A 17,197-nucleotide genomic window follows, 5' to 3' on the forward strand; every position below is an offset into this window, starting at 1 on the left:
TATTTCTCAGATGATGGCGGGTGGGATACAGCATATGAACATACAATAACTGCATGTTACAAGTGCTGTGTAGGTTGTCAAGAGAAGATAACGAGTTAGTGGGCTGTTTAGTACTTTAATGAATGTGGGCTAAAGAGTAGCTTCATATAAGTTACAATCGACAACATAGTCATCAATAATGTTTCTACAAAGTGATTTAAAATACAACAAAGACACCTTAAAAAGACATTTACACCAGACTGCACACAGAATCATGTTCATGTGTCCACTTAGAGTTAAAAAAGACATTGATTATTTACAATAACAATAAAAAAAGGAAATAAAACACTGTGAGATTTTGTTTGAAATAAATGGCATTTGTGATTCTTACCCAACCAGTTTTGTATTTTATACTTAATACAATAGTAGATATGGCAATACATTCATTAACCAAAATATTAGTTTCAAAGTAAAGATATTATAAGAGTTCTTGAAAGTCAGCAGGAAAAGCAAGCTCATGATTGTGGTTCACACTGGGCTCAGAGCTGTGAAAGTCCACAGAACACTTTTGCTCAACAGCCCTGACAGTTTTGTTCCTCTGATCAAAACCATTTGCTTCCAACACAGTCTTGTGGTTCTGTGATGAGTCTCAAAGCCTCCAGAGGGTCTGTTTCTGAACCTCAGTGTGATGAATGTTTCTCTGGAATCTCATCCAGGCTGTTGACTGTGTAATCTCCTGCCTTTCCATTCACCATGAGCTCGTCTTTGTGCAGGAATGTCTCCATCTCTAGCTCCCTCTGCTGGTTTGCGAAGTTAGTTTTGGTCTCGATCTGGGATGCCTGGCGTGGTCCACGCCATCTGTGCAAAAAAAGGAACAATGAGCATTTAATTCTACATTCAAAAAAGTATTAGTCAAAAGTAGTGTTCCTTTTTTCTTATTTTAAAGTCTTACTTGTCTCTGGTAGCGAAGGCAACAAAGACCATTACCAGTGCTGCAAAACCAACCATAAAAGCAAGGATCATGATCCAACCTGGAGATATGAGAGAGTAAGAGTTAATAAGATGGACTGTCTTAAGCCAGAGTTTAATAATGCAGAAATCTGGTTTATTTAATGCCGTTTTTTTCTGAACTCACCTGGCGTACTGTGTTCTTTGTTCTTGGGTGCCAGAACAATGTCTTGTTGTTCCACTTTGTGTGGTTTTTGAACTAAGAACAGATAAACAGAGGCTTAAAATCTTCCATAGGCAACCGATAAAGACATTATCATAGTGAGTGAAGCCTATGTCTAACTAAATAACTATTGCGACATGTATAGGATATTTACCATCGTTGAGTATTGCATTCATTACAGCTCTTAGTTTTTCACCAGTACTGGTTGACACTGTACTGAACTCCATTCCTGATCCTTCGTCTGATCCTACACTTCCGGCAAACGTTACTAGAGCCTTTGGTCGGATAAAAGCTGCTGTGGAGGTTGATGATGCAGTGCTAGTGTCTGTGTTGGAGCTAGACGTCGTACTGGTGGTTGTAGTAGAGTACTGGCCAAGCATTTCTCCATCTCCAGACCCTAAATCCGAACTCTGGGTGCTCAGGAAGTCAAAGGTGGAGACAGCGGGGTAAGTAGTTTGAGAGACTGAGATGTGGTCTGGGGTGACGCTTGACTGGGCTTTACTTGGCACTGATGAAGAGGTAAAGCTAGACTGATGGCTTTGGCTGGTGGATGGATCTGGACTGGAGTGGACAGTGTCCCTTGGCAACACTGTGGAGGTAGAGCTCTGAACGTGTGAAACACTCGGAGTTGTGGTTGCAAACTGGAGGAACGTGGATGTCTTGTCGTTGGTGTCCCCCGCAGCACTGCCTTCAATCATGCCCCTCTTTTTGGAGTCAGAGGACGGCTGCTGGGTGGATGCCTTAACGGTTGTGTTTCTTTTGGGTGATTCAGTTGTGAGCGACATGAGGAAATAGGGTTCTACGAGATAGCCTTCTGTCATGGCCTCTTTGAAAACTTCATCCTCATCCTTGGTGGGGCTCTGAGTTACAGCTAGGACAAGGAGAGACAAATCCACAGGTCACTTTGAGTGTTTACGTACCAAGTCTGGCATGAGCCTTTTTGATGTATTACAAAATCATCACACAGAGCTTAAGTGCTTCACTTCAATTTCTTGTATAAACTTGTGTTGGGTTCGTCTTGGATGAGGTGTGTTAAGGGACAGTAATAATTAACTTGGGTGACTAATGGTTTATGAGTGGGTTCACAAAGGAGAGGCAACCTCATCAAAGCATCAGTTTCACAAGAGCATACAACAATTTTGACACACCCGGTCCAACAAAGTAACCCATGACTGTTATTTTGCCCTGTTTAAGTTGGAAGGAAGCCATTATCAGGATTTTGTGCCATTAAGAAAGCAGAAGCAACAGGACAAATTAGGCAATGTACTGTATAATTAAAGAAAATATTCATTTTGTTATATTTCATAGCATACCATAACATTTAATGCTATTTTATAGTTCTACTCCACTAAATTTCAGTAGGAACAACACAATACAGAATAATACAATACAGATTAAACCTGTGGTTTCCAACTGTCTATGAGTTTACAAAACTCCTAAGATGGGTTCAATTAAATTAGGGGCCCAAAGAGGAAAAATGATTCAATATTTTATTTAAAAAAAGTAAAGAGTGTGGCCGGGTTGGATCAGTGGTAGAGCAGGCGCACATATACTGAGAGCTTTATGCCTTGACGCAGAGGTCCAGGGTTCGAATCTGACTTGTGATGATTTCCTGCATGTCTTCCCCTTTCTCACCTAGCTGTCCTGTCAAAAATTAAAGGCGGAAAAGCCCAAAAAATAATCTTGAAAAAGTAAAGAATAGTAAAACAATTTACCGTATAGGCAAATTTGTGTGGGATAACTTTTTTTTCTTATCTATGACCCATTATTAATCACTTCATGACCTCAGATTTATGTTATGACCTTTTGGAGGGGGGACTCCCCCTAGGTTGGAGACCACTAAGCTAAGGTATAAAGTTGTTATCATCTCGAGCAGCTACAGCAGTAAAATGCTACTTATACATTGATACAACAGTATTAACAATCTAATAATATAACGTATTTTTCTACAGAATAAGTACTTTAACGTTTGCTAATTTAAATACATTTACTGAAAATACTTCTTTACAATTACTGAAGCATTCATTCATTATTTAGCTTAGCACTTTAAACACTTGACTTGGACATCTCCACTCTCCATTTCTGCACAGTCATGTTCAGCTCTGGTGTTCCCTATGAAGTTACCCATTTGCCCAAACTTGTGTAACAGCTATTTTCTCCCTTACTCCAGACTTAGACATTAATGCACCTCCTGGAACAGCTCAGAACATTTTACAAAGATCTCTGTGTGTAATCTGGAGGTGCCAGTGAAACCCGTGCACAGACGATGAAATACTACTCTGGAATTCAGAAAGAGTTAGACCTGAAACACAAAGAGCATCTTGGCGGGGGGGGGGGGGGGGGGCTGACTCATGTGGTAAGAAAAAAGACACCATGGGAATAAGTGAAATTTCAGAAGTCTGTATAATATAGAATACTTTTTGTGTTTGTCAGACTGCAAAACCCATGACTATGGCCTCCAAAGATCTTAAGTGGAAGAATGTAATTTTGCCAAATAATTTTATTGACCACATGTCACAGCTGAGGATATGTGCAAAAACAAATCTACCTGGATTTGCATTGGAATTTTACAGTTTAATCCTAAATGACAAAATCACATGGCTAATAAAATCACACTCAGCTAAAATAGAAAGTGTTGGTGTTTAGGAAAGACACACTGCGAAAAAAAACTAACAAACAGATGAAATAAGAACACTTTCACTTACTGTTAACAGGTGTTGAGTGGACAACAGCGAGAAGTCCAAGAATAACCCCAAAAAGAAGATTCCTCATCATTATACCAGAAACTTGTGAAGGAGCCATTGACTGAAGTTGACTGTTAGCGAGTCGGAACTATTTGGAACACAGAACTGATGAAGCATTTTATACACAGCAGCAGGTAGGTGTTTCATCAGGACAACAATGGCTGGCGACACAGACACTCACAGGAGGGCTGGCGCACGTGTGCACACACCCTCTTCCCCACTACGGTGTACATTTTAGGACTTCCTCAGCCCACACACTTTCTCACACCTTTTTCTCCCTCTTCCTCAAACACAGCAGACACACACTCATTAAAATGAATAAGGAAGTTAATTGGTTTTCAGATACTTGTTGCTGGAAGATGGCAAACAACAGAAAAGATAACATCAGTTATTTAGGACAGCATTTCTCAATCACATCAACTGTGAGGACAGCTGTCCATCACGCACCAGGGTGTGTTTAACCAACGACAAACCCTGGTTCACAGTCAAACTCAGACAGCTCAGAATGCTGAAGGAAAAGGTGTTAGGAGTGGGCACAGGAATGGGTTTGAAGAGTCAAAGTGCAGCTCATGCCATGTACCAGCCAGCTTCAAGTCCTCCACCATCATCCCTGTTCCCCAAAAAACAAAACAGATCACATACCGAATAGTCTATATCGGCGACGTTTCATTTCCAGGATTGTTCAAAAGGAAATGTCCGTCACCTTCCCCTTTCTTTGTGTTGGCATTCTAAACTCCGGTCGATTTATGAAGACTATGGTTAACTGCTCCTCAGATCTCTGCAGGGTAAATCCAGACAGCTAGCTAGACTATCTGTCCAATCTGAGTTTTCTGTTGCACGACTAAAACAACTTTTGAACACGTTTCACCAAAACAAGTTCCTTACCGAGGCTATTTTGCAGAGGCACCGCCATTGTGTCCTTTGCTTAGCACTGCCCAGGATAATTGTAATTGGTTTAAAGTAGTGTTGTCAGTTAAACGCGTTATTAACGGCGTTAACGCAAACCCATTTTAACGCCGTCAATTTTTTTATCGCAAGATTAACGTTCTTTTTGGCATAGCAAACTTTGTAGTTTTTTGCACATGCTGTTGCAACAACTAGTAACGTTAGAAAAACTACAACACCACACCGGATCTAGCAAGACCGGAAACAAAACAACAGGCACGCCGCACACAATTGTTTGGGCTTGCGAGCCAGCCAAGTAGGTAGGCTAATGTTACGTTTTGAGTGGATGGCAAGTGCAAGACGCCGAAATGGATGCCAATAAGATTCTGAATGGAAAGTTTACTTTCAAAAAGTTGCCAAATGGTTCCATCCATTGACAAGACCAAAGTGATCTGTGTGTTTTGTCGTTGTGAACTGAGCTATTATCGCAGCACGTCCAGTCTGAAATACCACTTGATGGCCAAGCACCCTCGTCAAAGCCAGGCGACAAAAGCACAAAGCGAGCCGATCCACTTTTCCATGTTGATAAGAGCATTAAAATGAGAAAAAATAATTGGACAAAAAGAAATCTAGGGACATTTAGAATAGATAAAAATGTGCGATTAATTGTGATTAATCGTGATTAAATATTTTAATCGTTTGACAGCACTAGTTTAAGAAATGCCAATAAACCAGAGCACATTTTTCTCCCATCCCGAAATGCTGTGTTGACTAGCCAGACCTTCCTCCATGGTGCTGTAGAGGAAGGTCTGGCATTGCGAGACTACATAGTGAATGACGGACCCGTCGCTCTGACCTCTGTGGTTATGAAGTCTGTTGAGCGCCTTGTTGTGTAAATGTGTCAACAATGTGGTTGAATGATCACATTGACCCCTCCAAATTAAGTTAAAATAAAATGACAACAAACACCGTGGATGAGGCTAAACCTTATGTTTACTACACTTTAATGTTAATAGAGACCATAAAACAATACATGGCAGACAGAAACATCACTACAACAACAACAACAACAACAACAACAACAACAACAACAACAACAACAACTAAGAAGCACAAGAAAATCTAAATGTCTTCTACTTGTCTTCTACCATTCAACTTTCAACTTCAATTTTCAACTTTACTATCCCGAAGAAAATTTGATCTGCACAGGCATCAAAGCACATCAAGGACCATGACAAACATAAAATATTAACAGCACAACAACAACAACAACAACAACAACAACAACAACAACATTCCACACCACAATGAAAAACAAGGTACAGCTGCCACACTGAACCAGAAGCTAAAAAAACAAGCTACTAAACATTAGAAAAAGCACAGTAAATGCATACATGTTAAATGCTGCAGAGACAAGTAAAAATTTAATGGAATAATTAAATAAATGATCAACCCAAGCTTATCCAGCTATCTAACACAGATACGCATAAAAACAGCAGTTAATTAAGTAAATTAAGCTTTGTAATTGCCACAGGGATAAAAGAAGCCCTGGCATGCCTTGTTCCTGTTCTAGGCATTTTAAAACGGCAACCAGAGGGCCAGAGACCAAACTCCTTAAAAAGTGGGTGGTTAGGGCAGTTGAGAATTTGTTGAGCCTTGCAGGAGACACGCTTACAATATTTATTTATTACAACATTCCTCAGATACATGTTGTACGTGACCAGACTCAAACCCAAACAAACTGTGGACCTAAGAAAAATGGAAGGAAATAAGGTTGGATGTAAACTTTAAGTATTAAAATAAAAGTATGGTTGTAATATCTGACTGGTTAAAGTCTCATACACCCAGTAGAATATTTATCCATACATGCAGGTGTACTTGACCAGTAACATGATGCAAATAAAAAAAAGTCAAAAGGGGATGAGCAAAATTTCAATATGCTTTGATTTTCATTTTCTATTTCATATAACAAAAAAATCTTACATCACTAGAAAAAAGAAATGAAAAAAGGCCTGTTTATTTTTTCATATTCTTAGACCTAATGTTGTAATTTCCAAGGCAACAGCGCCGGTGTACCAGTGTTGTTTTCAGCCCAGGTTAAAATGGCTTTGGAACCCTACTCTTATGATGCTTGAGGGGCCTTTTAAAGAGCCCCTATTATGCATTTTTGGATTTTTCCCGTCTTTTTCACATTTCACTCCAAATGGAGCTTTTCTCTCCCACAGACAGCACTTTCCCAACTGCCTGAAAATGGCTCGCCCACTTTCCTGTTTGAAATTCCTCAATTAATGATGTCATTGATTGAGAACGCCAGCCCGGTTTTCATATTTGCTGCCCATAGGTGCTGCCTGAGCAAGCACAGCCCGCCCAGTGGCTTGTTTGAATTTGGTTGACCAATCACAACAGAGTGGGCCATCTGACCAATCAGAGCAGACTGGGCTTTTCAGGAAGGCGGGCCAAGAGCTCAGACAGAATAGGCTCGTTCGAGATGAACTGCGCCTCACCTGTAAAGTGGACGAGAGCAGGTGGCAGCAGCAGGGGGCGGTGACAAAAAACAGCGGTCAAGTCGGACAGTTTACTACCGTATCAAGCAGCCTTCAGTCTGAACAGGAAGTCACAAAAACACTCACATCCTGCCATTCTTGATCTCGTGAGGTTATCGTTGCCCACGTGTCCATGCCGTGGACACAAATCTAACCGGCATGCTTTGGGTGGTGATCGCCGGTGATCGATTCTGCGCAGGCCCGGCTCATCACGAACGAGCCTGTTTCAGACAGAGGAACTGCAGAAATGGCCAGTATGTGAAACATAATGTTTTTTGAACATCAAAGCATGTAAACCTATTCTAGTAGACCCCAAGAGGACAAATATAATGCTGAAAATGAGTATAATAGGGGCTCTTGAATTTATAATGTCACATTTATTAATTTCCCTATGCGTGGATACCAGCTCAGTAGACAGACTTTCAGTTCATGGCTGTAACGTAGCAGCGCTGAGTTCCGATCCCAGCAAACTTTCTTTTGCTGCCAATCTGCTGATTTTGCTCGGGATCAGATCATGGGGATCAGACTTCCGGTGCTGAGTCTAATGTTGCTGCCGTTTTCTTCAAGTAGCAGCTGGCTAGCAGCTAGCCACCAGCCCGTTGTGACCATAGGTTGTGACCCAGGACCCCTTTGCTGGCTCTGGTCCACCTGTGGAGCTAGTGTGACCTGCACTAGCTAGTTAGCCTGGGAATCGGACGAATGACAAAAGATGCCGTTGCCTTGGAAATGACAACATCCAGTCTCAGAATCCAGTCCTTTCTTTTCTTCTTCTTTGTTTTCTAGTGATTTTATTTTTTGTTATCTGAAATAGAAAATGAAAATCAAAGCATATTCTAAATTTCTCTCATCTCCTTTTGACCATGAAAAGGAAAAAACACCCTGTATTTAAATTAAAAAAAAATTGTTTTTTAATAACCCTTCACAAATGAAAATCGATTGACCAAAAGATACAAGGACCCTTCAACCATAGAAATAAATGTAATGATACAAGAATCTTCATTTTTGGTCTTGTTTCAAAATTTTCCCACGCACGTTTAGACTTCACCAAAGATTTCGCCACACACTCAGCTCAGTATGATCTCCCCACAGGCAGTGTGTAATGTATACAGTGACTGCTGTGAATGGATGCGTCACTGCAGACCTTTGAATTCGGGCCATCTGGCTTGTTCATGAATTTGAGACAGTTGTCATGAATTGATCAGAGTGCGTGTGGGTGAGCACTTGCCCAGTCTTGCAATCCACACCCAGAAAAGGCTCATTTCAAGTGATGATGCATGACAGGAATAACCTGAAGGCTAAAGTGCAAATCGTGCATTCACAAGTGTACAATAGTCAACTTCCCCTGGCTGGGCACTGCTAATGATTGAGTATTGAAATTATTCTCACGGTGTGGTTGTCTAGTAAGTGGGGAGGTAACAGAAGGTCAACACATTATATTATGGAAGAAGTTAAATCCTATGAGGCAAAATGTGGCGAGGGCAATTTAATTTTTAATCAAAACGCTTTGTCAAAAGCTTTTAATATAGATCCAAAAAATCAAACCTTTAAATTATTATCCCTTAAACAATATTATTGCCCATTGAATACTTGAGTTATAACAAAATATGCATTTTTTGATGGAAATTCTAGACAGGATTTTGGGGCAGTATAATAACGTCAGTGATTTTGGGAAAAGGCTGGGATTTAACTTTAAAGGCTAACTGGCTATTTATTTCATCATCCTGCAAACTTCATTGGCATATCCACTAACATTAGGGTGAATCAATAATGACTGAATTCTCATTTTTAATGTTTTCCTTTACGTTTAGAGATATTTTCACTCAGTGCAGTATTTCACTTTGGTTATACTTTTTTTTTTTTTCAAAAGCAAGTCTTGATATGAAGCCGACAATATGTGGGCCCTAGTGTAAGAGTTTTTCTTCAGAATTACAAGTGCATTTGAATCTTGAGAAGTGAAGCAGAATTTCAAAAACATGTTCTGAACACAAGCACTTCTGGCCAAATGCCTCACACCAGAGGGAAATTCACGGAGATCAATATTACTGTTCTTATTTTTTCAGCATTATCAGATTTTCAAACTCTAAAACATGATACGGGATTAGAGTTTAGATTCTTGGCCCAAGCCCGAGCCCGACCCGAGCCCGACCGGACCTCGGGTCGGGCTCGGGCCGTTATTTTCCGCCACATCCTCGGGCCGGGCCGGGCCCGGGCCGGACCGCGCCTGGGCCGGACCCTTGATCAAGCAATTTTTTATTTATTTTTTTATCCATTACCTTATTATCCTATTTGGGTGGGGAGATAGCTATGCCATAATCAGAAATATAATAAATATATATATAGGCTATATAAAAGTAACAAATGTGTACAAAAGTTAGGCTGCAGTTACAAAATGCAGCACGTGTCATGTGCGGAGTCTCCTCCTCTCGCACGCATCACACCACGAGCTTGAAGATGTAAAGAAAAAAAGAAAAACAGGAGAATTAACTTTGAGCAAGTGTGGAGGAAAGTCGGAGGTATAGAAGCAGTTTAAAAAAGTCCTGGGCAGTGACAACAATATGTTGTTCATCATTGTTTCTTTTTTTTTTTTTTACGTTTCTTCATTCGGATCCACTTGCGATCCGTTCCATTCTAAACAAACAGCGCAGTTTACATGCTTCGTCCTTGTTGTATTATTCTAAACAGATTTCTCCAGTTCAAACAACTCTGAATTGTAGTTGAGAACGTCAGTTATAACGGCCCACGTATTAAAAAATTGTCGGGTTTAAATCGGGCTCGGGCTCATAATTACAGTTAATGTGTCAGGCCGGGCCGGGCTCAGACACAACGTGCTCGGGCTCTGGCAGGTTCGGGCTTGATTTTTTGGGCCGATCTAAGCTCTATACGGGATTCTCTCTGTTTTCATGTACAATTGAATGTATGAATGGATAAACATTAACAAGTAGTAAGTGCAAGTTCATAGCTTTAAATAAGCAAAACTACAAAGAGCCATATGAAAGTGCAGCTTTAAGAATATATATACTTTATATATATATTAGCACCGAACTCAGAGTTCGGGTTCGGGTTCGGCTGAACTTTGGGCTTTTTGAACCGAACGCTACCAAAGAGAAGTAACAAGAGGCAAAACTCGAGAAAAAGAGGCTAACGTTGTGTTGAGTTTCTGCTCTTGTCAAAGAGTATAGAAGTAACGAGGCAAAACTCCATTGCAACAAACTTGGACTGAACGCAACCCAACGTTCCATTGAGTTTAACCTCTTGTTAGTTCTATACTCTTTGAGCGCTACGCTGGTCGACGTAATGACGCCACCGTTGATTACAGGAAGATGTTTACGTTGGTGGGCTGTTCAATGCAGAAAGCTGTGAGAAAGTGAAAATGGAAAAAGTGTTGTTTGGCAGTACTTTCGGTCAAAAGAAGGCGATTCAAGTCGAGCTACGTGTTCAATTTGCAATGCCGATTTGTCTCGTGGTGGCAAGGACCCTAAATAATACACAACATCGCCGCTGTTAAGACATTTGCGTATGAAACATCCGAAAGAATACGAGTTGTGCATGAAGGAATCTACAGACAGCAGCCAAAATGCAGCAACTTCAGGTATGGCAAAAGAAGGACAGTCACAGCTAAAAACTGTTAAGCAGACGACCATTACCAGCTTTGCTAGCCCTACACCGAACCAACAGTGAACAGTTCGACATATCTGATGTTCGAACGTTTAACAGAACAAAAATGTGATGCGTGCAACAAATTCATGCACAGGGGTGGACTCTGATGGAGGATGTTCTCAAGGTGCTCAGACCCTTCGAGGAGTTGACTAGCGAAATAAGCGCAGAAAATGCATGTATATCCACTGTCCTGCCAGCTGTGATGATGTTGAAGCGCTATATCCACAACGAAACAGACGGCTGTGGAATTAAGCAGATGAAAACCTGCTTGATGAAATCTCTGCAGGATAGGTTTCAGGAAAGCGAGCAGAATAGCCACTTTGTTGTGGCAACAAGTCTGGATCCCAGATACAAGACAAACTTTTGGATGAGTGACACAGAAAAGTGCCGATCAAAGTTGCTTGTGCAGGAGGCTATATCCTGTGTATCTAAATCGGATCAAGACGCATCTGCTAGGCCTACTTTCTTAAATTGAATGAAGGAAAAACTGAGGTGATCATTTTTGGAGCAAAAGAGGAACGATTAAGAACTAGCACCCAGCTTCAAACAATAATGTTAAAAACAACAGACAAAGAAAGAAGTCTTGGTGTACTTATGGACACTGACCTGAATTTTAGCAGCAAATTCTTCTGCTGGTTTATAAGTCGCTAAATGGTCTAGGACCAAATTACCTTTCGGATCTACTTGTTAACTATGAACCGCAGAGGCCTCTAACTCATCAGGGGCAGGTTTGCTTGTCATCCCCAGAATCAGAACAAAAAAGGGGGAAGTTGCGTTCAGTTTCTATGCACCACGTATCTGGAACAAACTTCCTGTAAACTGTAGATCAGCACCTACGCTCAGCTCTTTTAAATCAAGGCTGAAGACCTTTCTTTTCGATACTGCTTTTGTTTATTTCTTTGCACTGCACTGTATTGGGAATTTTTTTTTTTTTTATTCCTATATTGAATCTGTTTTTGATTAACTGTTTTTAATTTTGAATGAGTTGCTTTTAATTTTGTATTAATTATTTTTAATTTTGTATTAACTTGTATTAACTTCTAACTGTGTTTTAATGTTTTATGTAAAGCACATTGAATTGCACCGCTGCTGAAATGTGCTATACAAATAAAATTGCCTTGCCTTGCCTTGCCTTGCCTTACTACTACAGCAACTGAACAGCCTGAGGAACAAGGCCCGGAGGTTTGCACTAAAGGACACTGTTCCGGAGGAATCTGTACCGGCTGGGGCGATCTGTACCGCAGCAATACTGAGGCAGTCACATCGGGTGCTGATGTGGAGATAAGCGCATTTTTCAGTGAGTCTCTGATTCCTCTTAGAGAGGATCCTCTTCAGTGGTGGAAGACAAACCAGCAGCGATCCAGCAGAAAGATCTACCTCTGTGCGCCACCAACCTCTGTGCCCAGTGAAAGACTTTCCAGTACTGCTGGGGACATTTGTTCCCACACTCGCAACCGGCTGTCACCTGTTAATGCCGAGCGTCTTGTTTTCCTGAAAGGAAACTCTCATTTCATGTGAAAGGTTTGATGTTATAAAGTCACCAAATATATTATGATAAAAGAAAAAAAGCACTTTTCTTTGCATTGTTGCACTTTAATTGAAAGGTTTTGGTTTGTACTTGGGGGTAGCCTACTTTATGGGATTATAAATCTAAAAGGCTAATATTTTGAGATCTTGAGATAGGGTAAACATTGACCTTGTCAAAAATAGTTTTTCCCACTTGTGTGCCTGGCATAATGTTTCCTATTCTTTTTTTTTTTACAGTTAAAATAAAATGAAAAATGCACTGCTGTGGACGTTGTTTACTTCATTAATGTGTTTACTGTATTAATGGACTGAGGATGGGAGTAGGATTTGGTTCGGTTCGGGGTTCGGCAGAATCTTAATCAGTTGGTTCGGTATTCGGCAGAACCCCAAAAATCTGGGTTCAGTGCATCCCTAATATATATATATATATATATATATATATATATGTAGTTTAGATGTGAGATGACTAGAGCCTGAACCAGAACCTGCGCCGTCTTCTGTGTTAGAAGGGGATGTATCCTTCTGATGTTATGCAGCATTTATCTACATGATCCGGTAGTTGCAGCAATGTTGGCAGTGAAGGAGAGTTGTTCGTCAAATGTCACACCCAGGTTTCTAGCAGTTTTGAGTGGGTAAGGTTCTGAGATAGATCCTCTTCAAGTAACCCGGTTGGTTCGGTCTGCCAGGTAAAATGTGAGCAAAGAGAGCGCAGAGCCTGAGACACCCAGATCCTGGAGTGTCGAAATGAGGATCTGGTGGTTCACTGTGTCAAAGGCAGCAGAAAGGTCCAGAAGGATGACAACGGAAGAGAGAGAGGTTGCTCTAGCGATGTGAAGCTGCTCAGTGACAGCAAGGAGGGCAGTTTTTGTTGAGTGGCCAGCCTTGAAGCCAGACTGGTGGGGATCAAGAAGGTTGTTCTAATGGAGATAAATAGAGAGTTGATTATAAATGGCACGCTCAAGAGTTTTTGATAAAAATGGAAGAAGGGAGACTGGTCTGACTTGTAATTCAAGTCAAGTCAAAAGACTCCCTCCCTATTTCTCTCCACCTCGCTGTTATCTCATGTTTCTTGCAGACACAATTTTTCCCGTCTCCAAAGTCCCAAGGCAACCAAGCCATGTGACCTGTGCACTGCAGCTTTCACATCCATTACCACCATGAATAATCAAGAGAAGCTAGTCAGCCCTTATCACTGCTATTCTACCATGGACAAATATCCACTTCAGTTTGCAAATTTCTGCATAAGATTCAGAAAAACACATAAAAGCGGTGCTCATTGCTGCCTCAAAACAGTATTGTATATTGCTTGATGACAATCCAATTTTGACCATATCAGTGAAATGTGAAAATGATTTAAACAGGGAGGACAGTAAAATATTTCTATTTACAAGGAAATATTACATTCCCTGGAAGTTTGGAAAGTGTATGCACCATGTAATCTGAAATAAAACCATGAAATGCATATTTTTATTTCCAGTCACTACAGTGATTAGTCTTTATTTACAAAGTGTCACAACCCGGCTCTTAGACTGGGGTCGTCACAAAAGTCCTCTCCGATACAAAAAAGGCATACTTTAATTGTAACATGAGTGTGCATGTTTTATATCAGTCGCACAAATGGAGAGGCTTACCACACTAAAACTAATATGCTTCTTCTCTCCCCTTTCACCTTTCTTAAGGAACCAAAATCAATGTTTTTTCCTGAAATCAGTTCCTAGGTTAGCGGCAAGTGAATAACTGTACAGTGAATTAATAATTAGGGCACTTATTAAGTCCCATGTTAAAGGTATAATATGCAATGATTTCCTCAAAAACAATGTATAGACTCATACAAATGTAATCAATCTAAATCAGCACTTATGACCCACTAGAGGTGTGTGTTGGTGTCTGTATCTGCAGAGATCATGCCCTCTGCCTGTATTTTCTCTTTTCTTCTCATTTTGGAGAGTCAGGATCATGGTCAGGAGTCGGTACGCTTCTGGGCGTCAACAAAGAGGTAAAGAAAAATGTCTTATTTCTCTGAAGGTACCTTTTCCATGAACTTCTCACATGACACTTAATATAACCATTTGAGCCTGTCAGTGGCAAAAACAAGCTCTTTTAATGGACATACATTGATGGTTCGTAATTGCCCCGTAGGATTACATTGCAGGCGGTTTCGTGGTTGCAGCTGGGCTCTCGCTCAATACTGGACATGTCCCCATTAGTCACATAGACCATAAAACGTGAGAAAATAATGCAAAACAATTGTCTGGTTTTAAGCCCAAGTGTTTTGTACATATATACGATGTTTGTACATAATTTCTCTCTGTTGATAAGGAGTTTTACAAAGGTGCAATATCTTTATCTTAATATCACGTTTACGGTAGATTACTGTGATTCTGAGTCTGAGTTTCTTTTCCTGGTTGATTAAGTTGGAATTATTTTTGCTGGTTGAAAAGAATGCAAAATGCAGCTGCCAGACTCCCAATCAGATAATTTAGATATACTGTATTGCTTTGAAATATCATAGTCATTGTTACCATTCTGAAATGCATGATTATTAGTTTGTTTGAATTAATTCTTTTCTAATAGTCTTTAAAGCCTATCTGCTTATATGCCTGCTGTTATTTTTGAAAGTCTCTTTTGTTGCATTTAATCTACTCTCAATTATAATTAATGCCTGCAACACATTTCATGGCATTCTATCCAAAAGTTGTCAGGTATGAACATAAATGTCAACCCAATGATGGCTCCAGATAAAAAGTAAGTAAGTAATAGTTGTTTAGTAAAGAGCTCTACAATTCAAGTAAATTTCAGAAAGCATTAAAATCAGCTAAATCTACACACAGAGCAGTTCATAAGGGATCAAAAATATAGTAGTAGGCCTACTGAAGATTGTGGGTCTGTTTCAACTCGTTTTATACAAGCCTGTGTTTGTGCCACTAGTGCAGTTGATGAATGTAATGACGCTTGATTCTTACTCTGACGAGCACTTTCACCAACATCTGAAAAACGATTGACCAAAAATGGGAACCTCCACATGATACTTACAGTTACCCTTGGGCCTTTCCGATAGGACTTGGACTTTTTTCAACAGGAAACAAAGCCAAGCTGTGAGAAGGAGTGGCGTATGGAGCTATTGTGAACCAAACAACAGATTGGCCTACATACAGTACATAGGCCTGCACACACACGCACACACACACACACACACACACACATACACACACACACACACACACACACACACACACACACACACACACACACACACACACACACACACACACACACACACACACACAAACACACACACACGCAGTCTCAAACCCATCTGTGAGCACTTGTTAGCTCCGATATTTGTAGGCCTACATTTAGGCTGTTTTGGGTGGCCATAAGCAAACGGCATGTTACTTTAATTTTGATAAAACTCCCGCACACTATCTTACTTGCAAAAAATATATATATATAATATATATATTATATATTAATTAATAATATATTAATAATATATAAGTTTTAATAATAGGCAATCTTCAGGCAAAAAGCACCATTCAATAAAAATGTGACTGTGAACAGAAATAATACAGCACATTGTAGTTTCTGTATTTATTACCAACAATTAGTATGCAGTTAAAATGGGGAAAATGTGAAAAATTGCGTTGCAGGTTTAAGGTGTGTGCCCCTGAATTTTCTGCCTGTGCCCCTAAAATTGCTCCTAGTAAAAAAGTTAGTCTGGAGCCCCTGGTAAATAGGCTACATACATACATACATGCTGATATATGTTCAGACTAAATGAACACTTTAACATTCATGACTTACTGTACTTTGAATAAAATCTCATATGTGGTGTTGGCATTTATGGGTTGCATTTCATATGCAGTAGCCTACACATGTTCATATAACAGCTGTTAGGCTATCTAGGCTATTCGATTTCGGTATGGTCTCAACTTCTATAGATTTAGAGAACGAAGAGGAACATCATTAGAGGCAAAGATTAGCCTCCTACTTGTATGTTGATAAGAAATCATGGTAAATATTTACTCCAACATTCTGTACCCTACCATACACTCTTGCACAACTTGTTCCTTGGCTGTCTAAGCCCTCTGGCATGTCATCAACTTGAAATCCAAGCATTGCTCTTTTCATCACAATATAACAGTAGATCAGAATCATAATCTGTCAGAGGGAGCAGAGCTGCAGTGTATGATGTTACACTTGACTGCACAACATGGAGATGAGTTATATACACATGGAGATGAGTTATACACATACAGGAGACGGAGGGGAAGAGACCAGGATGTAGATCGCTGGTAACAAATCAACATTTTGTCATTTACATGGCATCTCCACTTTCAGTGTTAAAAAAAACAATCTAGTATAAAATAGTAGGCTATATGATGTCACCGTGTTCCTAACCTCAACTGTAATATGTAGCCTACAGTAGATGTGGTTCACAACCTTAAAGACACTACTGGTTCTTGTGGGATCCAAGTCTTATCAGCTCATACAACAGCTGATCATACAAGACATACAGCACTACAGCATCTGTGCTCTGTAGGCCATGTAGGCTCAGTAGTATACCATAACACTAAATGTGATTTATTTAATTAAGGAACAATAATTTCTTAACTGTGTTCGTGCTTCGGGCGTCATCAATAAAACAATATAAGCCTCGAACTTGATACGCGCTTCACAGAAGACTTCCT

The 17,197-nt window shown here is 40.1% G+C and overlaps 1 protein-coding gene across 1 annotated transcript; it reads right to left on the reverse strand.

Annotated features, from left to right (window-relative positions):
• Positions 1-103: 103 nt before the first annotated feature.
• On the reverse strand, positions 104-4,029 carry LOC116043436 (cell wall protein DAN4-like). Its single transcript, XM_031290097.2, has 5 exons — positions 3,856-4,029; positions 1,305-2,021; positions 1,115-1,186; positions 932-1,010; positions 104-837 (listed from the first exon to the last, which is right to left on the reverse strand). Exons 1-5 carry the CDS (start codon positions 3,950-3,952, stop codon positions 660-662), a joined length of 1,143 nt encoding a protein of 380 aa, XP_031145957.1. The 5' UTR covers positions 3,953-4,029; the 3' UTR covers positions 104-659.
• Positions 4,030-17,197: the final 13,168 nt, after the last annotated feature.

Source organism: Sander lucioperca, chromosome 3 (genome assembly GCF_008315115.2).
Source record: "Sander lucioperca isolate FBNREF2018 chromosome 3, SLUC_FBN_1.2, whole genome shotgun sequence".
In the NCBI taxonomy this organism is placed as follows: Eukaryota; Metazoa; Chordata; class Actinopteri; order Perciformes; family Percidae; genus Sander; species Sander lucioperca.